The following is a 27,158-nucleotide window of genomic DNA, read 5'->3' as shown; positions in this document are numbered from 1 at the left end:
AACATAACAGCTCAGCAAAGTGCTGTACAAAAATGTACAAGAATGTATAGAAATAAAACAATAAAACAGCTATAAGTTAATACATAGAAGAAACTGTACAGGTACATACAAAGGGTAAAAGATTAAGACAAGGATAACAACTCACACTTCAAAGCTAAATAAAATAAGTGGGTTTTTTTTTTTTTTAAACGAGTTTTAAAAAAAGAAAAAGATGGAGCCTGCCAGACCTGCAGGGGCAGCTCATTTCACATTTTAAGAGCCAAAACTGCAAAAGGCTCTGTCTCCTCTGGATTTACAATATGTCTTCAGGACGGTCTAATAGCACGATTAACGCGATGGCATGTAAGGGCGAAGCAGCCCAGACAAATAAGAAGGGCAACACTATTAAGAGACTTAAAAACAAAAGAATTTGGAAACTGAATGGGAAACCAGTGAGGGGACGGTAAAACCGGAGCTCTGTGCTCTCGTTTGCTTGTACCAGTAGAAAATCGTGCAGCCGTAATATGTGAAAGTTACAATAATCCAGGCGTGAGGTGATTAAAGCATTGATCAGTTTTTACAGGAGTTGTCTAGACAGGAGGGACTTGATTTTTGTCAGCCGCCACAACTGAAAGAAAGACGACTTAACCACAGTGTTGACTTGTGAGTGATGTTTTAGGCTGGGGTCCATTTTTAGGAAAAGGGTAAAGGAAGGTCTGCAGGTGGAGCCACCAGATTTAAAAAGCATGATCTCAGTCTTTTTACAATGCAAAATAAAATCAAGCCCACCCATTGCTCCAGTCTGGAGATGGTCCACTATGTCGAAAGCAGATGTTAAATGTACAAGTACAAGTTAAACGCAGTTTCTAGAATCCATCGCTAATGTCTCCTGCACACCTGTCTAATGACACGGGTATGTTTACTTAACCCAGGGTCCGATCTGGGCTTTTATCACCTGGTTTTAATCAGGACCACACAATTCAGACCAGTATGGCACAAGGACTTAAAATGTGGGGAAAGCTCCTCAGCGCTCGCAGACACAGGCGGCTGTAAATCTGAATAATTAAAAAAAGATAAGAAATGAGCAGCGGTGGAAGGGTTAACAACACGGCAAAGCCGAGCAGGAGGGCGGGTTTAACAGGCTGAGTAAAAGGAATAGGATCAAATAATGCAGCTATGTGGTCTGAAAACACTGCATCACTGATCTCCAAGTTACAAATGGATAAACCATAAGATACACCAAGGTCCAGTGTGTGCGTACGTTTGTAGGTTGGGCCATTCACTGAGACCACAGGCGTCCAATAAATCTAAGAAGTCCTTCACCAGAGTAACACACACACATATTAAAATCCCCTCCAATTAAAACTTGCTCATATTTTGATATAATTTCACCCAAGAAGTCAGAACAATCCTGGAGAAAATCTTTGTTGTACTTTAGTGGATGATGACAGATCACCGGACATAGAGGTGGAGGAAAGCGACTCAACTCAAAAAGGCTCAGTTACAATCTGGAGAAAAGAGTCAATTCAAAATGCCACACATTCCCAAGGTTGGCACCTCACCAGATGTAGATGAATGAGGCGAGGACAGAACACCTGATCCGAGTGGTACCAGCAACAGGTACCAGCCAGAAATCAATAGGGTCCAGGAAACAACAGGACAAACAAAGTCGAGAAACAGATCTAAACTGGGTCAGACAAATCCCAGGAGACCGGGCCAAACTGGCCTTCAGCATCACTAGCTGCCCGCAGCACCTACCACACCTTCTCCAGCGAGGTGGTTGTGGTGCCTGGTAAAGGTAAGGCTCCAGCCAAGAGAGGGCGTAAAGAATCGTGTCTTTCTTCATGGCAATGTAGATGTTTTGCAGTAGAGAGACGGAGCTCCAGAAGGGTTTGGCGTTCATACACCAGTAATGAGATCACATCAGGAAAAATGCACAGGAACAAGAGCAAAAGCAGAAGAACAATAGAAAGCGGTAGATGATTCACCACACACACTGGCGCCATCTTTACCCACAAACAGAAATTCAAAGTAAAATAAATGAGTGAGTTCAGATAAGAGTTTTTTGAAACTCTTTTTACTTTTCTAATTCTCTCCGTTATCCATGCATTGACTTATAAGAATATTGTATTTCAAATCAGCAAAGGCATCAAGCTACACATCTCTGGAAAGCTTTGACATACACAATGTTTTTTGGCACCAGTGGCCTTTATTGTACAGTAAGCAGACAGGAAAGATTTTGTACCCGATACTTTCCCTAAAATGTTTTCTTTAAGAGGTCAAGGTGACCCTGTCCAACACTGGGGATTTTTGTTCTATGAATGTTTTGTTGCACAATTTCTTTTTGACTGTAGGGGGCACCAGCAACACATACAACTGACCTGTGTCAAAATACGATGCATATTCAGGTGCTTCTCAGATTATCACTGAAACTATACATCAGTAATTCAATTTAAAAAGCTTTTTAGTGGCTTTACATACGATATATTTCTGAGAAAATTCACTTTTGGATGATATTATAATTTCTTGAGATGGACCTTTATATAAACAGTCAGATTTATTACCTTTCCTCCAGTACAGTCTGTCCGTTGCTCCTTGTTTCTTCAACAATAATCTTCTCCTCCTCTGGGAACAGCATATGGACATCTTTTCTGCTGGAGCCTGAAACAATAATTTTACAGTAAGTTATTGTTGCACAAAAAAATATTGTTTTTTAAAAGTATTTAATCTGAGAATTTCAAGCCCTAAGAAAGCACAGTTTTGCTTTTATTAAATCTATGACTTAAACACAACACGGCAACTATGGTAAACTTTCAGTCAGCATGAACGGTTCGCAACAGTAGCTTCTTACGAGACAACGAAGCGGTCCTGTGACTTTGAGCAGTCCAGATACTGTCATAATCGGAGTCTTCTGATTGGTCAGAAGATGGCACGTTACTAGGGAGCGCAGCCACTGTGAGGCTGGTCTCAGCCAGCACATGGTTATGCATGAGGTCAGTTCCTTGCCATGCTTTACGGTACCATAAAACAACCACCAATTACATGTTTGGGAGGGTCAGGGACACATGAAATCATATTGGACACAGTATGAAGGTGTTGGACAAACCATGAAGTTGGTTTTGACAGTAATCAGACACAAAATATGAAAACGCAGGACAACACGAGGACAAATGAAGGATATTAAATGGTTTAAATGGGACAAATATAAGAAAAGGCAGAGGAGGGACGAAGGTGACACAACACGACAGGACAATATGAGTAATTTAAGGATAAAATAATAGTTGGAGAGCAATGAACCAGGATGAATGAACATAAGACAAAAGAGAGAAGAGAGAAAAACCTGTTAGTAAAAACAAGCTTAGAGTAAACAGTGCTTCGTAATAAGAGACACAGTACAAACAGTGAGACTCTATGATGATGTGTTTGGATAGAAATGCTTAGAAATGAAGTAGCTCACTTGAATTGAGAGTCTGACGAGTCTTTGCACTCGTACAGTAGGCCTCAATCACTTTCAGTATCTGAGCATCCTCCTCCAGAGCTGCTGTACCTGAAGCATGCGAAGATGATGGAAGAAATAAAAACAAATGGGACAGAGGCTGAAGGTACATTTAAAAGTTTTTATACAGAAGCACTGCTTCATTTACATATTACAATTATGTATGCAACTATATATATTGTATCAATCAATCATATCAAATGTTTGGCTTTTGTAATTGATAGAGGGAGTTCAACATGTCTGGCTGCAACATATGATTATTGTCATTCAATTTTTTGATAAAGTCAGAAACGTAAATCATCAATACGTTTTATTAAACTATGTATTTTTTTTTTTCTAACATTAAGCATACAAAAAATAATGACGAGGAATCTGTATCTATGGGCCTTTCAATAGCATATTTATCCCAGTGAGCAAAACCAACAAATAACTGAGAAAAAGGTCAAGGTCAAATATTTACCTAAAGGTCAACATACACTGACAAACAAACAAAGATGCATGGATATTCCTAACAGTTTGGACTGTTTAGGTTAAAGGAGTTTAAGCCATTTTTGTTACAACCTGTTAATCATATTTCAGATTCTGGTACACTTTTGTGAAAACAGCAAATATGCAAATGTGAACAAAGTTACTAAAAACTTTTTTTAGCTAATTTATCAAACACCAGACCGGAACTGACTTTGCAGCGAGGTTCCTGTGCTGTACTCACTCTTTCTGGCAGTGAAATCTTCCTCCGATGGTTTCCTCTCTGGTTTTCTTATTGTAGGGAGCAGCGGCCTCTTGTTTTTGGGACTTTTACTTACATCCTTTAAAAAGACAAAACAAAAAAACACGGAATCAGAGTATAAACCAGGAGAGGCTTTAGCTTGTCTTTCCTAAGGATTCACACTCCTTCAACCTTTCCACATTTTATCATGTTACAACAACAGACTTTACTTTGATAAAACTAAATAAAACTTCAGTGTACCAACTGCCTCCAGAACCACCTAATTAGTGAATGGAGTTCCTCTGTGTTCCGGGCTCATAGGATTTCTCACAGAGCTGTACTACCCATCGTCTGAAAATGGAAACAATGGTACAACAACTATGGTACAACTGTAAACCTACCGACACAAAGTGACTACAGCATTAATCTGAAGCAGCCAAGAGGCCCGCGGAAGCTCTGTAGGAGCTGCAGAGATGTGTCTGCTATACAGGAGACACAGCTTCGTGGAAGAAGGAGCTCTAGTCAGATGAGTCCAAAATTACGTATTGTGGCGTGCACAAAAAAACCTGCCGTGGAAAACTAATACTAAACCCTGAACATGCCTTCCCCATGATGAAGCATGGTGGTAGTAGCATCATGCTTATCACTCAGCAGGGATAGGTTAGCTGATCAGAGCTAAAAGGAAGAAAAAAAAAACTGTTGGAGGATGTACTCATAAAATCCAGCTGTTCACTGATGTTTGTCAAGTTTAATGAAGAGACAGAGAGGGAGATAAACAACCAAACAGACAAATTAGACCATTTCACTCATTTCACCTAATTACTTTGATTGTAAAGTTTGAAGAAGAAAAGAAAAAGCATGACCACAACCCTTTTTCTGAATGTCTAGTAACCTAACTCTCACAATAAAGTGTTGATAATAGAAACAAACATACAGTATTGTATAATTACAGCAAGCTGGCCAAACTGTTGTGTGTAGGTAAAAGTCACTTTAACTCAAGGAGCTCTTTTCATGCAAGCATTTCTACTCCAACAGTTGAGGAATCATTTTGCTAGGTAGTTAACATTACAGGCTAATATATGTCGAAGGCTGAATATAATACTCTATGATATAGAGCAGCAAACACAAAATGATGAATTAATAGGAAAATGTTGCTTAGCTGTCTAATAATAATAATAACAATAATAATAATAATAGAGCCAATGTTAACATTAACTACCTAAAGAGGGTTTGTGATTTGAAATGAAAGGTGGTTCTTAAGTTGAGCTACATGAAAGTGTGGTAAGTTATACTGATATTGATAATGGTTAATTATTAGTGTAATGTTTCAACTTTGTCAGAAAACAGTCAAATGATGTTAAATGTTTTCTCACCTGATTCAGTGAGTCTCTTTTCATTACGATGCATAGCAGAACATTGATTTATTTCAATGACAAATTTTGCAGCATAATTCCAAGAAACGAGAGACTATAAAAGCTTAAATATGTCCTGTTATTTATTTTATTTTTTAATTTTATACATAAATTTGGCAATGGACGCCCTTTTTTGGCTTAAGCACCTGCCACCAAAAATGTCTGTGCAAGTTCTGGTCTGGTTTTAGCTTTCTGGATATATTTTGTATTTTCCTCTTCAGCATGACGCTGTCTCACAACATCAAGTCATGTAGATGAACTCTTAACAGTGTTTTGGGCGTTTACAATTTACAAATATAATTTCACAGAGACAGTTGATTAACCAATGACCATCACTAACGGTTGATGTCATGTTCAACAGATTCTCTTTTTCAAAATAAATGAGCTAATAATGAGTAAAAAGACACATTTTGACATATGCAAATTTTTACTTTTCTGCCACCAATGACAACTATTTTGATGTGAATAATTACTAAAAACATTCCAAATGTTGCGAAAAGCGGCCGAAATTTTAACAACCCGGCCAAAGCTATTTTTCTCCAGCCCAACATGTTCAAAAAAAGCCCAACTGGGAGGAAACCAGTGCAGTCTGGCAAATTCCACAGTACAACACAGTTTACCCCAATCCCATGAAGAAAACACAAATCAACAACAATAAACATTCGCATAATGTGTACCCATGATGATGCCCCCTTCACATTTCAGCCTGCGCCCTCATATATGCATGCCTAGAACCGGCCCTGGTGGAGGTTCACCTTCCAGCAGGACAGTGACTCTAAACATAAAGCCAGAGCTACAATGAAATGGTTTGAATCACAGCATATTCATGTGTTAAAACAAGCCAGTCAAAAGCACGACCTAAATCCAAGTGAGAACCAGTGGCAAGACTTGAAAACTGCTGTTTAAAGATGCTCATCATCCAATCTGACTGAGCTTCAGCAAAACTGCAAAGATTAATGGACAAAAACTTCAGTCCTTAGATGTGTAAAGCTGGTAGAGTCATGATTCAAAAGATTTGCAGTTATAACAGCAGGAAATGTGGGTTCAGATATACATACAAATATAAAAGCATGCCACATATTCACACCATCTGTACAAATATTCAAAACCCACATATCATCATCTTCCCACATCACAACTACGCTCTACTTTGTGTTGGTCTGTCACATAAAATCCAAATAAAATGCACTGACGTTTGTTGTTGTAACTGATCAAATGTGAACACGTTCAAGGTGCTGCAATTATTTCTTAAGACACACTAAAAGAAAAAATATCATATCCTCCTAGAGGTCCTCAAGTTTGACCTTCAGCAACACACTCTCATGCATGTCCAAGCTTAAATTAGTTTTCTACTTATTTTAACAGGTTTGGAATTAGCACCTCTTTGAAGCACAGAGCAGCCGAGGGTCGTAGTGGAGGTGCAGGGCGAAGGCAACTCAGGGTCCAGGGTTTGGGGGAGCTTGGTGGCTCCAGGGGTCCCCACATGGGGCTGCTACTCTGATTTGTCCCATATGAAGAGGGATGAGGCAGAGTGTGGTAAGGGCTCCCACCGCTCCCCCCACGGGACTCAGGGTGTCTGGAGGGAGTGACAGGATGGGAGGGCAACTAGAAACAGCATGGTGAAGAAGAAAAAGAGACAGATGCATAAGAAGCAACGTGGATGTGGATCACCTCGCCTACTGTTAATACAACATAGAGCCTTACTGTGTGACAAGCCTGAGGCTTGTGCACATGAGGTGGAGTGGTGTGTGTGTGTTTGGTGAGAAGGTCCAACCAGTCTTGTAGATCACGCTGACTGTTACAAGCTATCTGTGTACGCTCACACTGGCCCCCTGCACAACAACACGCACACAATGAGAAATAATGACTTGTAATAAAAAGTCAAATATATGAACAGAGCAACATGAGCAAAGAATAGCTTTAGCCTCTCTGTGATTTTACTGGGCACATTAGCTCAACGAAGACAATATAAAAGACATCAGGTAGGCTTTGTTGGTTTTTATTTAAAACATAAAATACATAAAAACGTATTATGGCGTGGCGTTAGAGCACGCGACCCTTAGACCGAGGCCTCAGTCCCAACCCTGGAGACTGAGGCTGTGTCCTCCCCCTCTCTCCCCCCCGTTTCCTGTCTGCCTACTTTGAAAAACTTTTTTTACAAAAATAGCAGCCACTAGAACTGCAAAAACGTTTCCAGTTCAGAGTTCTCAGACGATTTCAGTAATTAAGTACATACATTTGATACATTTAACATTTTTTCCATGATAAAAATCATAAAATGAGATCTGTTGAGATCACCAAATTATTTTGAGTAAAGAAAGAAAATGGGTTGACCAGATATTTCAAAAGCATTCCTCAAGTTTTCTCCATCTTCGATTCTGGAGATGAGCATTCCTGATAACGGTATTTTCCCCTACAGACAAACAGAAACACAGAGTAGGTCACTTTACAAGAGTGCTGACGACAATTTGTTGTAAAGTTTGTGAGCATAACGTTTCTTACTATGAAAACTTGTAAGATATAATGAAGATTCAGTCATTTTTAATATACCTGGTATATGAATCCACTCATTCTGAGGCTAGCTGAAAGCATGAGGAGAGTGTGAGGAAACAGGATGAGGAAGCGTTCGTTTGACTCCTGAAAGACAAAACTCTTTTTACCAAATCCTGTTGGATTTAGCTCACATGCGAGATCACAAGGGTTCAGACTTGTGGAGATGACCCTTCAACAGGTACGGAGTAAAACTCAACATCTCTTCCTACACCAGTGTCGACAGTCACAGAGTTTTGTACCTGACAATTCTGCGTGTAAACTTTGACTTGGGACATGTGAAGAACTGGGCCAAGAGTTTTAATATCTTCTCCCTCCCAGTTTGTGATTGGCTCTGTCAGAATCTGCATCTCCACTGTCTTCTTCTTTCTTACTTCCTGACACGTAGCCTGTGTTAAAACACACACACAGGTAAATAAACCTACAAAAACTCAGCAAAATGTGATCAAAGTTATTGCTGGACCACTGGTAAAACTGGTTCAACTTAGGGCAACAGAGAAGAAAAGAAGCATTCTTACTTCAAGGCTTTTAAAGGCTGCCATAGCAGCAATGAGGTTAGCTCGGTCAGGGTGTTGTTCCTAAAACACAATCAGAATATAAAAAACAAGAAAGTTGGTCTCCTGATGTTTTGAGTCTATAAACACCTACTTCCATATGTCTGTCCAGTTCTTTCAGCAGTGCTGGGTATCTTTCCATTCTGGTGAAGGGTTTACTCAGACTAATTGTCAGAGTCAACATCCCAGGACTGGACGCCCCCTTTGACTCCATATATTCCCCAAGATACTCACTGTGAGACACATTAATAAACAAAACACTCTTAAGTGTTTGTAGTTTCAATACATGCTCAGGGTTTGTGTCTGGCCATACCTGTGCTGTGTGAGTACGCTGACTGCAGATGGGTGATTGGAGCAGTAAGCCACATATATGATCTCCATCCGAGGCATCTGGCTCAGAAAGAACCCCCCAATTCTCTGCTGGCTCTCAGGAAGTCTACACAAACCACACTGTAATATCAGACTTGATGAAACATTTCTTGTTACTTTAATGACACAGAAACAAATGCATCAAAAATGGACAATCGGTTGGCCACTAGATGTCTCTGTTGCTGCATTTACTACTGACTAGAAGCTACAACAGCATTAAAGAGGTTGGCCTTCTTAAAAAAAAGTGAAAAATGATGCAATTTAAATGCCTGATGGCATGCATAAGTTGTTTGTATATTTGTTTTAAAAGGACTATAAAACATACAGAAAAGTACTGCAGGTTCTTTATAGAGTTAGCAGTTTTGAATCCAACAGAAGATTAAGGAATTTTGCAAGGACAAAAACAAAGAATGACTTAGTCTGATCGTCCAAGGACTGAACAAGCATCTGCTGAAAGGTTGAGATCTCTTCCAGATTCCCCTGAATATGACCGATGTCACCACTGCTGAGTCTGTGGAACAGAAACGAGGAAGGAAAAAATAATACATGAAACACACGTGCTCTAATATTAAATTCTATTAAATTCAATTCCATTTATTTATATGGTGGTTATACAACATATGTCCTCTCAAGGCACCTAACAATAACACGTTAAATATTCTGTTGAGTAAACAAGTCAAAGAATGTCAGGAACATCTACCTGTCTGTGGGGTGAAGTGGCCGAAGGTAAGTCCCCAGGAGACTCTGTAGCTCCCTTGAATATTCACTCTCTGCTTCCAGGATGTTCTGTAGGACCTGTCAGAGACACAATGATATTAACAAGAAATTGAAATAAATGACAGTAACGTTTTAAAGTTGCCCTTGTTTTCCATGAATCTTTTAAGGAAATTTATACAGAGAAACATCAAGACAGGATTGAGTGTTTCGTTGGTGTTAGGGTTTTTATGACTTTTGTATTATTTATCACTTATCTAAGTGCTTTTCCCTCCTTACATGTTACATGAAAGGAGATGGTCACAAGAATGAGTTATGCTTTTATTATTTTATTATTTTACTAGCAGCATCTGGGGGCTATGCACCAGGTCCCCACTTCCTCTGTTTGTTTATAATCAAGACAAATGAACCCTAACCTTTCTGACCCCACACACACACACACACACACACACACACACACACACACACACACACACACACACACACACACACACCCTGAATGTTTGTTGAACTGTGTGTGACCAAGCATGTATAAATAAAGAGGGAGGAGTGTTAATACTTCGTAGTTTTGCACTGCAGAGTGTGACCTACCCTTGCCGCAAGTATAACTGCCTCTGTGTCGTTCCTTACCTCTGAGTTGACTAAATAATACCTATCAGTTGGGCTGCAAAACCTCATGAGGTAGATCCTTAAATAAAGTGTTTGATAAGATACAGAAACTCCCAGTAGATTTTGGTAAGTCAAAATAAATCTTGAAGGCTTTCAGAGATGTAGTTCATTAAATGCAAAGGAGGGAGTTAAAGCATCCTGGGGGAGTGATAAGCCTCACTTAAAAACTGGACTTTCATTTCACCCAACAGGCTAGTTTGCTGATCTGGCAACAACTCCAGAAGCCTCGCAGGAATGATGTTTCTGATGACGTTTTTAGACAGCTAAAACAAGACATAAATGAGATGTGAGACCATCTACAAAAGTACCATTTGTTCAACTCCTGGTGAACTAAAAAACACCTGTTAGACAGGTCTAAGCCTGAGAAAATGAAGCAGATTTTATGGAACATCAAGTCCTGTAAAGTCTTTGGAGTCTGTGTGTCATTTTTGGTGCACTTCCATTTGAGATGCACAATGTATCCTAAAGTTATTGTCACAACATCACAAGAACTGTCTGAACTGCAATACATGTTAGATAAGTATTAGGGGTTTAACTGTACAGCTTTTGGTTCGCTATAATCAAGACAAATAATTGATAAAAAGTAGCCACAGTAGAACTGACTGGAGATTTGGTTTGATTTTCTTTTAGTTAAAAACTATAAGCGGCTAAAGCCACTGGATGGATGAACAGACAAACAGATGCATAAAAATAAAATCAACTGAAAAGGGTCAAAGTTGTAGTTTAGGATTTCTTAAATAAGTCCCTGCAGACAATTGAGAATAAAACAGGTTTAAATGACTTTAGAGTTGTTTTAATATTTAGACAATCCAGTGTACCAGATTTACTTGGAAGCACCAAACAAGTGCAGTTGTTGGTAAATCCCCACTGGTAAGAGGTACTGGTTTTAGACTGTTTTGAACTGGTTAAATGCTACAGGCAGCTGGATTTGGATTTTAGTTGATTTTTCTCCAGAACCTGTGATGTTTACATTCAGCTAGAGGTTGTTTCAGGTGAGTAATTTAATTAACTGTATTAAATCCTCCAGGCTCCCCTCAAATACTCGTACCAAGGACCATTTTTCCTGTAACGCTTTATTTCTAATAAAAATAAACGGGGGAATTCAATTTATAATTCTACATTAGCTCTTCTGCTAACTAGTGGTTAAACATGCAATGTTATGTCATATCTAAACAAAAATGTGTGCAAGGTTGAAGTTAAGGAGCGTTAAGGATCAACTAACCATCCCATGATTAAAGTGCAGTGCTCTACAACTACTTGCAAATGGTTGGATAATCATCAGCCGAATTAATCAGATAGTAGGTCATGCCATCAGTTACACTCTCACTTACAAGCATCCAGCATTCATAGGCATGTGTATGTTACAGTTTTAAATGCGTAGGAAGGTGAAGTGGAGCGATATTTGCCTAAGGCAGCTCATCTTCCCACACTGTTTAAACACAATGCAGATATGCAATAGTGTGACAAGGTATAAGCCAAGTTTATTTTTACACGTAGTTTTTAATCAAAATATGTATATTAAGTGAGTGAAAGAAGTCAGTAGAGCTACTGCTCGTGAAAATATAGTGAATAAACTGAAATAAAAATGCCCAAAGCCTACATCTTCCAGTGATCTAAGCTTCTTTCCTGCTGTTGGCAGTGTCTTAAAAAGATAAAAAACTGGATCCTATTTTTTCTCTTGCATTAGTGTCTAGGAACAGCTTTCACTTCAGGCACGACCTGTACGTGTGCGTATAAAGAACACTTAGGTTCCTCGACCATAGAAGAGACTGTCTGCAGAGACTGTGACATCTTGCTACATTATTAAAAACACTCAAAACACACTCACGCTAGAAAGAGCCCACCCTTAGGCAAGGCTGGCCCAGAAACCACTGGGATGGAAGAAATAACCTACATTTCATTGTCCGCACTCTGTCACACCGACCTGACACATGCATGGATACCATGTGGGCTCCATAAATCATGCCATGCTTATATACACACACAAACACGGCTATGCGATCGTTAATTAAATTTGTGAATGAAAATTAATTGATAGTGACAGTCCACAAAGGCAGACGCACAATGTGGAAATCATCCTTTAGCTCGAGTCACCAGTCGAACCTTAAAAGCTGCATTAGAAAGGAAACAGGAAGGAAGTTTCATTTTTATATTTTTTGTCAACTAGAATCAGAATCAGAATCAGAATCAGAAAAGCTTTATTGCCAAGTACGTTTTTGGACATACAAGGAATTTGTTTTGGCGTAGTCGGTGCAATACAGTACAAATTAAACAGTATAAACATATCTACAATATAATATAAATATATGTGCACAGTTTTAAGTGAGTGAGAGTAAATGTAGAGCAGTATAAGATGCAAGAGCGATGTTTTAGTCTAACATCTGACCTAAACCAAAACAGTTCTTAGTATTCTGGTAGAAGTCTTTTAACTTACTTGTTAACTAAGCGTTTGACCTTCATAAAGCATTAAGTGTTAACACAGTAGGAGGTTAGGTTGATACTCACCACATTATAATAGGTCTTAGAAATGATGGTGGTGTCAAAACCTTTTGGTGGACTTTTCAGAGTCCCACACTTTGGCTTGTCTGTTGTTTTGTCTAAAAACAGAAAAAGGTTTGGTCTTATTCCTTTTAACTGGGGGACAAAACATGTTAAAAGCACAACATACAGGCGTATCTCTTTGTACCAAACCATTACTGAAAGGTTTTTTTTAGTAATTGAATTCAATAAGTGAAACTCATATTATAGATTTATTATATACACAGTGGGATATATTTAAAGTCTGTATTTCTGTTAATATTGATGATTGAGGGTTACAGCTAATGAAACCCCAAGATTCAACTTACCAGAAGATTAGAATATGACATACCAGCAATAATATAAATAAAAATGACTTTTAAAACACATGTGTTATGTTCTGGCCATGTTGTGGCCTAGCCAATCATGGGAAAGACTGCTGCCTTGACTGAAGAGCTGATCACAAAGTGTATCCAAGCATAATAATGGAAAGTGAAGTGGAAGGAAAAAGTGTGGTAAAAGTGACACAAGCAGCAAAACGAACTACAGAACTGACAAGGCTGTGAAGCAAAGCACATTCAACAGTTTTTTTGAATTCTTTAAGACCACTTCCTATACCAGAGACATCAAACACTTAAATTTCAGTTTTAATCAGCTGTGACATATAATCATAACAATTAAAAGTTACAGACACTTGATAATAAACACTCGGCGTTTAATGAACCTTTATAATATGTTACATTTTTTAAATTGAATTACTGATATCTCGTTTTTCAGTAATTACATTTTCAGAGATTAAGATGAACCAGCAGGAACAATCACAAAGTATATTTATCAAACACTTGATGTGGAGTCAAAAAGCCACATCCTTTCCAAACCGCACTAGTCTGTGTAGATAATAAAATGAGATGTATCGCCAATTTTATGACTTCGTGATCTTTCAGTCTTGGCTTTGGCCATTAAAGCTCCGCATGGCCGCTAATATGCATTTGTTTATATTCAGTCCATTTAAATGTTGGCCTTAATGGTCAACATAATGTAAAGCCCGGATAAAACTCAGCCCTTCCTAGGAAACAAGTAGCTTATTGTACTTTTTGACTTTTGTGGCATAACCAGAGAAAATAAAGAGCTCAAAATGAATGAAACAATTTTAACTGGCCATATTTATCATCTGCTATATCATAGCCTGCTGTTATCATGGTTGTTATTTTCTGTTGTGAGCTTTAAGTCAGGGAGTTTCCTTTTAAGCAGCAGCTCTGGAACTTCCTTTCTTTGTGTCCATGTGAAGCTTCCTGCCTTCCCTCTTCCGAAAGCAACACAGCAAACCAAGACAATTACACGAGCCATGAGGAACTGGTCATTACAAGCCCTGACAGCAGAAGGCAACAGCTCAGTTCTCACAGTTTCTCCAAGACTAACCGTGATAAAGAAGCTAAATTCCAAATAGCACTGCGCTAGATATTGATATTTCAACATCTCCAACCAAATGCATTGCTTTCTTTATAAGCTCAAACATCACAGTGGAATTTAAGGATGATGCCACTATTTGGGAAAAACACTTATACAGCTTAAAATAATGTTGTTTTTTTTTACTGCATTTTAAACCTTACACAACTAATATTAGACTTAAAACAGAGCTGAAAAAGCTGAAGGTAAGGATGGCACTCCTGCAAGTTATTTGTTTAAAATACTAAGTAATCTGTTGTGAACAAAACAAGAAGGAGCCACTCTACTGAAATACACGGTGAAATTCTAAGGTTGCAGTATTTGTCCGTCAACAAGAGCTGCACCCACCACTTCCTTTCAGCTCCCGTACATAGTTACTGGGGAACCACCCAGTCTTGCCGTTCACTAAACCTTCCCACCAGCCCCCTGGTGCCTGCCTGGTCACACAGATGACGTCACCCTTGGAGAAACAGAGTTCATCCTCGTTGGTCGCCTGGAAGGGAAAGCGTGCTTTGACCAGCAACTGGCCACACACGCTGCCATCTGACATGTCCTGTGAACGAGCAGAGTAGTCACTTTGATATAAAAAGCAGACGAATGTTTGACTTCTTTTATTGTTGCCATCGCTGAGATTGTGATGCTGTCATTGACGGCGTGACTCACCAGGCTGCGGTACTGAGGCTGCTGCAGCTTAGATGAACGACTTTGAGTGTTCAGAGAGTCAAAGGATTTGATCCTTAAATTTGAGGAGTGCGGCACACCTACGCCGTCTCCACAGACGACCAAATCTGCAGGCACACAACATAAAACAAAGCATAACACCCTAAAATATCCCAGAAAATAAGCCAGAATTGCAAAGATAAAGATTTAGTATTGCCCAAAACACTAAACTCTTACCTTCAGTAGCTTTGTTAAGAGCAACTAAGGAGTTTAGTATGCTGGAAAAGTTCAGTCCATGCAGGAGGTCACTCACTTCAAAAGGCTTGAAAAAAAAGGAGAAGGTTTTGGTATTTTTATTCACATAACCCGACATCAACAAGTACATGACTTTTGTGAATTACCTGTCCATGTAAAGGGTTGGTGACACATTTGGACATGACAATAGAAGTACAAATATTCAGCAAACTTTACTCCAGCTACAACAGAGCTACCACTGGTTGACACAGTGCTGTGGCTGAATATTTGTTTCCGTTTGCTTTTTTTCACACTTTTAGATCAGCAGAAAAAAAAATCTACATTAGACAATGACAACCATAGGATAATACAGACCGCAGTTCTCAAATCATGATTCTATTTAATAAGGAAATAAACTACCCAAACCAACATGGCCTTGGGTGAAACAAACTGCCCATCCTTGTAAAATCATGGAAATATCTTATTAACCAAATATTTTTGGAATTAAACATCTTAAAATAAACTAAATCAAGGCTTTGGCCTAGTCAAAATTCATTATAATGCCGTGCCATGACCATAAACAGGCTGTTCATGTTCAAAAACCCCTATAATGATGCTGAGTTAAAACTATTCTCACACCAGTTCCCAGTTTCTGATATTAAAAGCTATTTTGATGATCTGAAACATTTAAGTGACAAAAACTGTACCAGGGCAACAACGTTTCCAAAGCATTTTGGGGGATTTTCAGAAACTCTTATTTAAAATAGATATGTCTTCTTTTTTTATTGCTTTAATCGGTATTTGTATCAAATGTAGCATTCTAAGACATACACCACCCTAAAACTTAAGCAAAACTGAGCCAACTGGTGCATTAAACCTCTGATCCAACTTTAGTCGGAGGGAGGATTAAGTCTGAGCCGCCTCTTGTAATCGCTCAATCACACAAGTTACTGGCAACACACAAAACACCTCAGCAGCTCCTAATCGTGTGTAAACCACACACACTAACAGACGTTTATATTCCCAAATTGTACAGATGGAGCCATAGTGACAAGAAAATTGCTTTTAATAAATTGTGATTATTTCAGATCATCTGCAAGCCAAGCTTTTGTTTTTTGCAAAAACTGAACAGCATAAAGAACCAAACAGTGAAATGAGACACATTCTGGCACAAAAACCACTTAGTGATAACAAGCATGTAGTGCATTTGGATTGCTAATCTCACCAAAACTCCTTGGGGCTGGCACAATCCTATAGAATGACTACTGTAAGTCAGTCTCTTGGGGTTTTTTGCTTCATCTCAGAAATCAAAGCTCAGATCTTGGTATGATGTCAGACCCCAGTTAGGCAAGTCCCAGCTAACAGGCAGTAAATTGGAATATTATATACGACCTATAAAAAACAATTTTTAACACAGAAATGTTGGCCATCATTGAGAGGACTGCCAACCTGTCACTGTAAGCCTTCACAGCCAGTGATGATTTGGGGTGTCATGCTGGTGTTGGTTCGCTGTGTCAGGTCCACGGTCAGGACGTTTTATAGCACTTCATGCTTCCCTCTGCTGACAAGCTGTATGCAGACACTGATTTTAGTTTCCAGCAGATCTTTGCACTCCTCCGCACACCCAAAAGTATCAAAAGCTGGTTCAATGATCATGGTGTTACTCTGTTTGATTGGCCAGCAAACTGGCCTGACCTGAGCCCCTCAGAGAACCAATGGGGTTTAACATTGGCCAGCTGGCTGTTTAGCTGAGGACACTACAGACATTCACAGTAATCACAGATTTTATAGAGACTAGATGTTCCCACCAACAGATTTTTGTGCCGACTCACCCTGTCAACTGGCCACAACCAGTGCACACTGACACCAGAATTTCCCCGACTTGAAATTGGGTTAAAATATCGTGTCGTGTGGTCTCAGCTTGAAAATAGATTTTACTCATCCTCCAGTTAACTTGTCAACCATTGTTTCTACACACCCTGGTCTTCACTGGTGATTCATCCATCTGTGTTAAGATTTTAAAGATATTTTAAGCAGACAGGAAAGAGGGGTAGAGAGAGGGGAGACATTCGGCAAATGTCGCCGGGTCCAGGACTCGAACCTGGAACAGCCGCTTCGAGGACTGCAGCCTCTGCATATAGTCGTGCCCTTTAACCCTTAACCCTTATTTGGGCTTGTAATAAAAAAAAGTTTCTTGTTTTTTTTTTAGTCAGGGAAAAAAATATATAGACATTCGGAGATCAGACCCCAGCTTCATTCTGATAAGAAGCCCGAATTAAAAGCAAAGAAAAAAAGAGCAACTGAAAAGAAAAGCTGGACTACCCACCTGCATGTGATGCAGTGAAAGTGAGATAAAGATGAAAGGATCCAATATTAATGCAAATAGACAAGCAAATGAATTCTTTACATTTTGGGAGTCTGCCACGTGAATTTCAACAAAAGAAAGAGCTAACTGCAAACTGATTTCTAGTATTTTGACCAACTGTTTTCCCTTCTTTTTAATCCAAATTTAATAGAAAAAAATATTTTACAAAAATTATATTGTCAGACAGATGGCTTTAAAGTCTATTTTTATTCAATCTCCTACCTAGATAAATCTGATTAAATTGAATAATGTTGATATTTTGTCACAGATGCTCGTGATTGGTTAACCACCTCACTTGATTAGAGTTTATATATTTACAGCTACCATGAGGGAGCTCTAAGGGATACAAGCAACATCACAAACAGTGAACCTTATTTATAGTCATTGTCTAATGTATAGCAGCGGATTTTATCTGACTGCTTTTGCAGCTTTTGATAATCACAGTCTGAGTTGGCCACATTCACGCCGCCACTTGCAGTCTTCTCTGTAATCCTCTTCTGTGGGACACACAGCCTGGCCTGTCCTCCGCCTGCTTCACCACTGTCTGGGAGAATTATTCCTGACTGCTCGTAACGGAGACCTTGGCCTCCAGGGACATGGCTGCCATTCCCCTAATCAACCTGATTGGAAAATCCACTGGATGCCTGGCAGACTACATTACATCAGCCCACTCTTCCCCTCCCCCTCATTTTATCTTTTTCATGCTCTCCCTATTACTCCTCGAAGATTTAAAACATTTTTTAAAAGCCCATCTATCGTGTCTCAGTTACCAGAGTCCAGAGCAAAACCTTGTTAGAGGTCTGCATGCAGCATGATCTCTTCCATTATGATCCCACTGCCTTTTTCCCACGGCTAAGATCAATACTATTTGAGTTCGTGTGTGCATGTTCGTCATTTTGTACATTATTCACTAGATCTCTCTACTCACTGAGAGGGAGGTCATAACCTGCCATGACCCACTTAGAAATGCAAACAGACACAGGCATACGCCCTGTGTTGTGCTTTTGAACTCTGATTGAAAGACAAATACTAGACTGTCCTTGAACTTACTTATTATAAAACTGACTGAAAGTCCATTAAAAACATCAAAATGCACTACAATCCCTTGTAAAACATAAACAAGACCTGCTCATTTGATAATCAGTTCCACTGACTTAACATTTCTTGCCAAGTAAGAGTAAAAAAAAACTATCAAAGTGAATCTGTGCCTCCTGTTTCCATAACTACCAATGAACCACAGGCAGTTAATATATATTTTGGGAACAGCCAAAGTGAGGACTAAAATAACATTCTCGCTTGTTTTGTATCTGCAACCCAAGTATTTGCTCCCCTCTTCTGTGTTTGTTGTTGTTTTTCTATGTCACACTTTAATGTTTTAGATCAAACAATATCAGAGTAAATTCAAAATGCTTTTTTTTTTTTTTTCAAATATGCTTTTGGGATAAATATGAACGTGTCTTTTACATTACTGTGGATGAATTTTGGCACACTCTGCTTTGCAGAACTGTTTTAACATGATGTGCTGCTTTTTGAGATACTTCATGATATCTGACAGGTTTAATTTAAGTAGTGTGTTGATTATAAAAGTCTGAGAGTAATCATGCCTGAGTTTGTAAAGCAAAACTAATTAGTTAATTCATTAACTAACAAGGGGTGGCAATTACATTTTCACGTAAGGCCAGGTTAATATACAGGTCCTTCTCAAAATATTAGCATATTGTGATAAAGTTAATTATTTTCCATAATGTAATGATGAAAATTTAACATTCATATATTTTAGATTCATTGCACACTAACTGAAATATTTCAGGTCTTTTATTGTCTTAATACGGATGATTTTGGCATACAGCTCATGAAAACCCAAAATTCCTATCTCACAAAATTAGCATATTTCATCCGACCAATAAAAGAAAAGTGTTTTTAATACAAAAAACGTCAACCTTCAAATAATCATGTACAGTTATGCACTCAATACTTGGTCGGGAATCCTTTGGCAGAAATGACTGCTTCAATGCGGCGTGGCATGGAGGCAATCAGCCTGTGGCACTGCTGAGGTCTTATGGAGGCCCAGGATGCTTCGATAGCGGCCTTTAGCTCATCCAGAGTGTTGGGTCTTGAGTCTCTCAACGTTCTCTTCACAATATCCCACAGATTCTCTATGGGGTTCAGGTCAGGAGAGTTGGCAGGCCAATTGAGCACAGTGATACCATGGTCAGTAAACCATTTACCAGTGGTTTTGGCACTGTGAGCAGGTGCCAGGTCGTGCTGAAAAATAAAATCTTCATCTCCATAAAGTTTTTCAGCAAATGGAAGCATAAAGTGCTCCAAAATCTCCTGATAGCTAGCTGCATTGACCCTGCCCTTGATAAAACACAGTGGACCAACAACAGCAGTGGGTACTGTGGGTACTTGACACTGGACTTCTGGCATTTTGGCATTTCCTTCTCCCCAGTCTTCCTCCAGACTCTGGCACCTTGATTTCCGAATGACATGCAGAATTTGCTTTCATCCGAAAAAAGTACTTTGGACCACTGAGCAACAGTCCAGTGCTGCTTCTCTGTAGCCCAGGTCAGGCGCTTCTGCCGCTGTTTCTGGTTCAAAAGTGGCTTGACCTGGGGAATGCGGCACCTGTAGCCCATTTCCTGCACACGCCTGTGCACGGTGGCTCTGGATGTTTCTACTCCAGACTCAGTCCACTGCTTCCGCAGGTCCCCCAAGGTCTGGAATCGGCCCTTCTCCACAATCTTCCTCAGGGTCCGGTCACCTCTTCTCGTTGTGCAGCGTTTTCTGCCACACTTTTTCCTTCCCACAGACTTCCCACTGAGGTGCCTTGATACAGCACTCTGGGAACAGCCTATTCGTTCAGAAATTTCTTTCTGTGTCTTACCCTCTTGCTTGAGGGTGTCAATAGTGGCCTTCTGGACAGCAGTCAGGTCGGCAGTCTTACCCATGATTGGGGTTTTGAGTGATGAACCAGGCTGGGAGTTTTAATGGCCTCAGGAATCTTTTGCAGGTGTTTAGAGTTAACTCGTTGATTCAGATGATTAGGTTCATAGCTCGTTTAGAGACCCTTTTAATGATATGCTAATTTAGTGAGATAGGAATTTTGGGTTTTTATGAGCTGTATGCCAAAATAATCCGTATTAAGACAATAAAAGACCTGAAATATTTCAGTTAGTGTGCAATGAATCTAAAATATATGAATGTTAAATTTTCATCATTACATTATGGAAAATAATTAACTTTATCACAATATGCTAATATTTTGAGAAGGACCTGTAAGATGCTTTTTCATCCCGAATAAATGAAACCGATTTTTGGATTTACCCAGGTAATTTTTGTGATTTAAAATGTTGTTTTTCAAAAGGTAAGTCTGCTAAATCACGTAGAAGACAGCTACAGTGTTTGGAAAAACATTTAAGTTGGAGAAAAGAAACAAGATACAATATAAAGTAAGAACAGACCAGTATTAAACCTTTAGTTTTACACAGGAACTGAGATAGCAGAGCAGTTTTAAATCACGTCCATTGAATAGTGATATATTAATCGATGCTTGATTTGTACATAGCGAATCAATGTGACTAAAAAAAGGCAAACCCGAAGCATATAGTTACCTGTTTACAACACAAACAACGGAAAACACTGATGTATTGATAAAAGCCCGTTACTACGGTAACGGCGGCTGTCTCGCGCTGTCAACAGGGCTAACGGCTCCGCGGCTTGAAAACATCACCAATAAACCCTTAGAAACAGGTTTAAAGAAAACTTTATCCTAAAAAAAAAAAATTTCCACGAACCCCGCAGTCTAACTAAACAAATACATAACTGATGGAGTAACTCACCTCCACACCGAAAGCACCGCAGCCTTTAATAAACTCTGCAATGTTCCTCTGACACTCGCTGTCGCCTCTCGGTTCCTGGAAAAACTACAAATTAAAAGAAAACCGTTTCAGTTTCATATACGACTCTGAAGCGTTAATTAACTCAGATTTTAAAGAGGTTTTGCTGTTTGACAGAACTCTTATTTTCTCCAGACATTGCTCTGTGTGCACTTGCCACTTGCTGCTTTCCAGGATCAAGCAAGTTAATAAGCACAACTTCCGGTTTAATCTTTCAAAGTAAAATAAATCATTTCCAAACATGTTCAAAATATGAATGCACCAATATATGATTACATCTCATGGTTACACATTTATAATATACAATGACATCAGAAGAAATGCGAAGCTTTCAAGAAAAATAAAAAGCTCTTCCATCGATAACTGGTGACATGTTAGTTCTTCATTTTATTTTGAAGGGCCCATGCTTAACCATGTGATTTAATGTTTTGTTATTTTCTGTGATGCTGTAACAGAAGTTACTTTTAGTTAGATATTTAGCCTATCTTTGCTGCAGCTGGTAATCTGTAGGAGGCTCGACATAACTGTGTCTATATATAGATATATATGTACACACCCATGCTCGGGTGCAAATAGGAACTGAGAATAACATTCAATTTCTATCAGATTAGATAACAGAAACATCATTTTTAGTAATTAGGGATTATTGTCAAGGAACCTGCTGCACATTTCTGTTTCTTTTCTGGCCAGTATTTTTCATGTTCAATAAAGGTGAAACCTGCCAAAATCAGAAATTGCAGGTCAGACTTAAAAAACAAAACAAAGACAGAAGTCATCAGCCAATAAAAAGGCTGTTAAAAGCATCGGTTTATTTTTAAACACTTTATAAGAGTTTGTTATTTCGTTTAATTTTAGGAGTTTTAATTTCCTGTTGTGGCTAGGCTTACTTCTAGAAAAGGACCAGTTATTTGCCAGTCATCTGAATCCGCCAAGTTTTCCGAGATCGGCTGTGATCAGTTATCGGCAGGTCAAAAAAGCACTAAAAATACATTTTTTATACATCTATAACAAGAATTCACTCATTTGAACAATAGTAGACACTTTCATACACTGCTTTGAATTTAATGAAAATCAAATAAATATTAGTTCCCCATCCTTTGATGCATAAATCCGTGCATCTTTGATGACATTTCAACGTGTTTAGGTTGTTTTTCCCCCTTACTTACATCTTAGTTGTGCTTGTCCCGTACTACTTTGATTCTCTTTATAATCAGTTTTGTTTGGCTGATCTATGTCATTGGCACCTTTCAATTAAATTTCAGCTGTTCTCCGCATTTCATTTTTGCTCATCTTTCTACTTTATCCCCATTTAAAAAATGTTCCATTTAGTTTAATTGTCACCCATATTAAACATGTTCTTCTTGTTGCTGTTTTTCAGGATTTCAAATGTGTTTTTTTGCAAATAGGCTACCCTTTGTTTAGATTTAGACACACTAAAGGTGCCCGCAACACTTAATATTTACAAAACAATGAGAACTTGGTATTAATCATCTATTGTAAAAATAGTCCCCAACAGTAACTGTAATCTGTATTTTTTGTCTTTTTACCAGATTAAAAGGAAATACGCATTAATAAAGAATTGAGTGCAAATGAACTGTATTTGACCTTCTGGTTGAAGATTGTTTTTATTTATTTGCTGTATAACGCTTTATATTCAAATTAGATAATTTTTTTGTACACAACCTTTCCAATGTGCCTTCTGATTTGTGAAAATCAGTCTTCCATGTGGTTTTCCATTAGATTGGTTCTTTTACTCTGCCATTTGTCCCAACCCCGCTTACTTTGTCCACCGTCCCGGGTCTGAGTCGCTCCAGCAGCCTGCACAGCACCACTCCATCCTGCAGAGACGCCTGGAGGAAAGCCTCTGGATCCGACACGCTTTTCTTGGGTGACTCCAGGACCCCCAGTGTAATTAGCCACGTTACCGTCTGCTCGGCTGAATTCATGATTTGGCGTCTCAGATTGTCCAAAAGCAGCAGCACAGTCGGTCCGACAGAGACTCAGTCAGGCCAGCCTCTTTTGAACATCAGGCTGGGTGAAAACCCTCAGCCTAGATCCAGAAGGACAGCGCTGGACGTGAGAAATAAGATCCCCTCCTTCCTTTTCCTCTCCTTCTCAGAGGATGTTGGGATCACCTTTCCTTGTGCACAGCTGTAGCAGCCAGCAGATTCATAATCAAGACAAAAGCTATGTATAACTTCCTTTGGCAGGTTACAAAATAAAGGCTTCAGAGTTCTGTGAAAATCTTTATTCGAGGATGCTGTTGAGTGAAACGTGAATTTGTAAAACCAATAAAAAGGATTTTTAATACAGAAATGTCAGCCCATTGGAATGTAATCCATGTGCTGGACTGCAGCACATGGATTACATCTTGCACATGCAATTTACAGGATTAATGGAGTGCAGCATATAGGTACTCTGACTTTGGTTCTGCTGAGGTGGTAACAAAGCCCAGATTACCTTAATAGTGGTCTTCAGATTGTCTGCAGCGTTGGGTTTGACGCCTCTCATATTTTCTTGATAATACTCCATATATTCGGCAGTTTCTTTTGGTCTAAGTCCAGGTAAGACACTACTGACATTGTCTCTCATTCAGAAGTTGACTGAAACAAGGAATGAGATAGTTGGCCTGATGTCCTGTGCAAATGTTGGTTCCTGAAGCTCTAGCCAGAGTCCATACCTAGAGAATAACCACAGAACTCTCCAGGAGATGTTGCTTGACAATCCCCTCAAGGCTGTGGTTATCCTTGTTGCTTGTGTACCATTTTTTGACATTTTTTCCTTCCACACAACTTTTCTATTAGTATACTTGAATACACCACTGTGTGAACAGCCATTTTCTTAGGCAACAACATTTTACAGTCTTTCCATTAACTTTGTAGGTCATAACATGGAAATATCATTTCTTTATTAAAAATATATCTTCTATTTTTGGTAATATTCTAATATACATAACATTGACTTTTCTTCTTCAAAATTCCTTGAAATAAACACTTCAAATATATCCTTCTTTGTGTAATGAGATAAATTAGCCTTTTAGTGATAATGAATTGATTTTCAGATGTACCTGTACAAAAAAGTAGGTGTCCTTCCTTTTGAACAAATTTGAGGATGATCCGAGGGTAAATTGAACTAAATGATTTAATAAATGCTCAATCGGAGCTGGAAACCTTCGACTTCACCAGTAAATGAAGTTTGTTGCGCAAGATATAAAACATTTTAGAAAACTGTAGACTCTACTGAACAGTTTTTCTAGAAACCAAAACTGCTTTGTGTTATACTTTTATATCCAAAATCTCAATAGATGAACTCACAGATGACAAAATATAAAGACAATAACCTATTTTTAAAATAAACCATCTTTACATTTATTCACAAGCAGTAAAAATACAGTTTCCGTCTCTATTCATAAAATAAATCTTCCGCTCTTAATTTGAAAGAAACTCCTCTGTATTTCCGCTCTGTCTCTGCAATTGTGACGTTTTGCAGCACAGACATAAAAAAAGCGTTTATATGTATTTTCTGATGGAATATTATCTCAATTCCTTGTTACACAAAATCTCGTTTGAAGCATTTGTGATTTAATCAGATTTATTCATTAATTAATGTGAGAGGACCTGCTCAGGAGCTCATTGCTATAAGAAAAATATCAGAGGGGTTGACTTTGTTTTAAGTATGTTGTGTTATTAAATAAAATATAAGGAATGGCATGACTGAGAGAAATACTGTAAATCGGGAAAATTAGAAAGTAATGTCTCATCAGCTGCATCAAAATGGACTCTTCCGTCTCTTGTTGGACACTTGGGTTACCTAGTTTTTCAACTCTGCATCCCAACAGTGTTTACATTTCCATTTCAATTTTGGCACAAGTAACATAACTCATGTAAACATCCTTTATGTTTCCAAGAAAATCACAGTTTGAAGATATTTTAGGGCCCCTGAAGGTAAAACTCAAACCCAGCCTAAAGTCTTTTGCGGCATCTGACTATTTTTTCCAAGGTTTTAATGCATTTAGCACCATCATCGTTCTGTATTGTGTGACTAGCTGGTCGCAGGCATGCAAAACAGTCTTAAAGCCTCTTCAATCAACCTTCAAAAGTGCAATAAAAATACTTGACAATAAATGTAGACAGTATCACCACTGTCATATTCTTTCAAAATACCATTTTTTGAATTTTAATAACCTTATTATGCATGCAAACATTTGCTTACTTTTTAAAATCATTCATGGTATTAGTGCTCCTCCTCTAAGAAGATATGTCATACTGAGCTCAGAAAAAACAACTAGAGTAACAAGGGCGACCTCTAGCGGAGAGTGCAGCATTCCAAAATGTAAGACATCTTTTGCTAAATCTGCCTTCTCTGTTGTTGCTGTGAGTCAGTGGAATACATTACCAACTGAGATTATAACATGTACAAGTTTCTCAATGTTTGCACGTTTGACAAAGAAATGGCTTTTATCAAAGCAGGTCTGCACTCATTAGTGATAAATGTGTGTAAATGGAAGTATAGTTGGTTCATTTGGAAAGTATGCGAGTGTGCGAAAGTGTATGTGTGGTAGGTATGTTTATTGTATAGGTGCAAGCATTTGATAGAGAAATGATAAATCCCTGGAAGTCTTTAATAACTGGTGTAACTGAGGGGCGAGGTTTGTTACAATTGTGTTGTATGATTAACAATCTGTCAAGGGACTACAGGTGGAAATTAGCATCTTTTGCTATAACCTGGCACCATACATATTTCCTATTTTTAGGTCAATGTATTGTTGTGCACTGTCCCTGTACAAATAAAAAAACAATCAATCAATCAACACCATGCATCACTGTGGAAATGCTGTGCTACTGGTGATGTGCTGTGTTGCGTTTCTGCCGCAGAGTGTTTTGCAGATAGGCCAAATAAAGAACATTCTTGATGGTTCTCTAAAAAATCTGCTTTAAAGAGTAACAAACAGAGCTGCAGAGATCAATACAGTCAAATATCAACATAGAGAGTGTGAAAATAACATTTTAAGGTTCAGTTTAACTATTTGCCTAGTTTAACTGATATAATGATGTTTTTGGTTCATCTCCTCTTGCGCATGACGTGCACATGATTACTTGAGCAACATCATATAAAAGATAAGATACTGCAGAACAGCTGTTAGTGCGACGTTTTCTACATTTTGATATTTTGTGTGTGTGTGTGTGTGTGTGTGTGTGTGTGTGTGTGTGTGTGTGTGTGTGTGTGTGTGTGTGTGTGTGTGTGTGTGTGAAATACCCAGCAGGCTGTTAACAGTAATGTTTCACTGCATGTTAGAAATATGGCAAACTCAAGGGGATTGTTCAAAAACCTCAGAAGAGATCACAAACAAGAGAACGGATACAAAATGAGGTCAGAAAACATACCCAGGAAAGTAGCTTAAAGCATTGTTTGCAAGTTCAAAGCTACAGGAAGGACAGAAAGAGGAACCCATCAACGGCTGTCATCAAGTTCCTGAGGAGCCAGGTGGTCAAAAACCCTCGACTGACTGCAAAGGGCCTTTAGCAAAATGAACGACACTATTGAGCCAAAAAAAACAAGAAACGTTTATTTCAATTTGTTAAAAACTA

At 38.7% G+C, this 27,158-nt stretch overlaps 1 protein-coding gene across 4 annotated transcripts in view; it reads right to left on the bottom strand.

Annotated features, from left to right (window-relative positions):
- arhgef7b (Rho guanine nucleotide exchange factor (GEF) 7b) overlaps nucleotides 1-23,700 on the bottom strand; it is a 28,945-nt gene extending 5,245 nt beyond the window's left edge. For 2 of the 4 annotated variants that reach the window (XR_007036583.1, XM_047354879.1), the window contains exons 1-20: nucleotides 23,352-23,700; nucleotides 21,514-21,597; nucleotides 15,310-15,394; nucleotides 15,076-15,200; nucleotides 14,761-14,965; nucleotides 12,955-13,046; nucleotides 9,767-9,861; nucleotides 9,482-9,577; nucleotides 9,011-9,133; nucleotides 8,792-8,930; nucleotides 8,662-8,721; nucleotides 8,386-8,532; nucleotides 8,144-8,230; nucleotides 7,928-8,006; nucleotides 7,298-7,425; nucleotides 6,974-7,198; nucleotides 4,185-4,281; nucleotides 3,437-3,526; nucleotides 2,831-2,989; nucleotides 2,544-2,640 (exon numbers count right to left, since the gene is read on the bottom strand). Coding sequence is in view for 3 of the 4 variants with exons in the window: in XM_047354879.1 (XP_047210835.1) it covers nucleotides 2,544-2,640; nucleotides 2,831-2,989; nucleotides 3,437-3,526; nucleotides 4,185-4,281; nucleotides 6,974-7,198; nucleotides 7,298-7,425; nucleotides 7,928-8,006; nucleotides 8,144-8,230; nucleotides 8,386-8,532; nucleotides 8,662-8,721; nucleotides 8,792-8,930; nucleotides 9,011-9,133; nucleotides 9,482-9,577; nucleotides 9,767-9,861; nucleotides 12,955-13,046; nucleotides 14,761-14,965; nucleotides 15,076-15,200; nucleotides 15,310-15,394; nucleotides 21,514-21,597; nucleotides 23,352-23,516 (2,378 nt within the window). In the remaining variant the exon portion in view is untranslated. Of the gene's footprint in view, nucleotides 1-2,543; nucleotides 2,641-2,830; nucleotides 2,990-3,436; nucleotides 3,527-4,184; nucleotides 4,282-6,973; nucleotides 7,199-7,297; nucleotides 7,426-7,927; nucleotides 8,007-8,143; nucleotides 8,231-8,385; nucleotides 8,533-8,661; nucleotides 8,722-8,791; nucleotides 8,931-9,010; nucleotides 9,134-9,481; nucleotides 9,578-9,766; nucleotides 9,862-12,954; nucleotides 13,047-14,760; nucleotides 14,966-15,075; nucleotides 15,201-15,309; nucleotides 15,395-21,513; nucleotides 21,598-21,690; nucleotides 21,738-23,351 lie in introns of those variants that run through there. The other 2 variants (XM_047354881.1, XM_047354880.1) reach the window with 2 other exon arrangements.
- Nucleotides 23,701-27,158: the final 3,458 nt, after the last annotated feature.

The sequence above is a fragment of the Girardinichthys multiradiatus genome, chromosome 24 (assembly GCF_021462225.1).
Source record: "Girardinichthys multiradiatus isolate DD_20200921_A chromosome 24, DD_fGirMul_XY1, whole genome shotgun sequence".
NCBI lineage: Eukaryota > Metazoa > Chordata > Actinopteri > Cyprinodontiformes > Goodeidae > Girardinichthys > Girardinichthys multiradiatus.
Note: the sequence above shows the minus strand (reverse complement) of the source record. Positions and strands in the feature narration are given on the sequence as shown.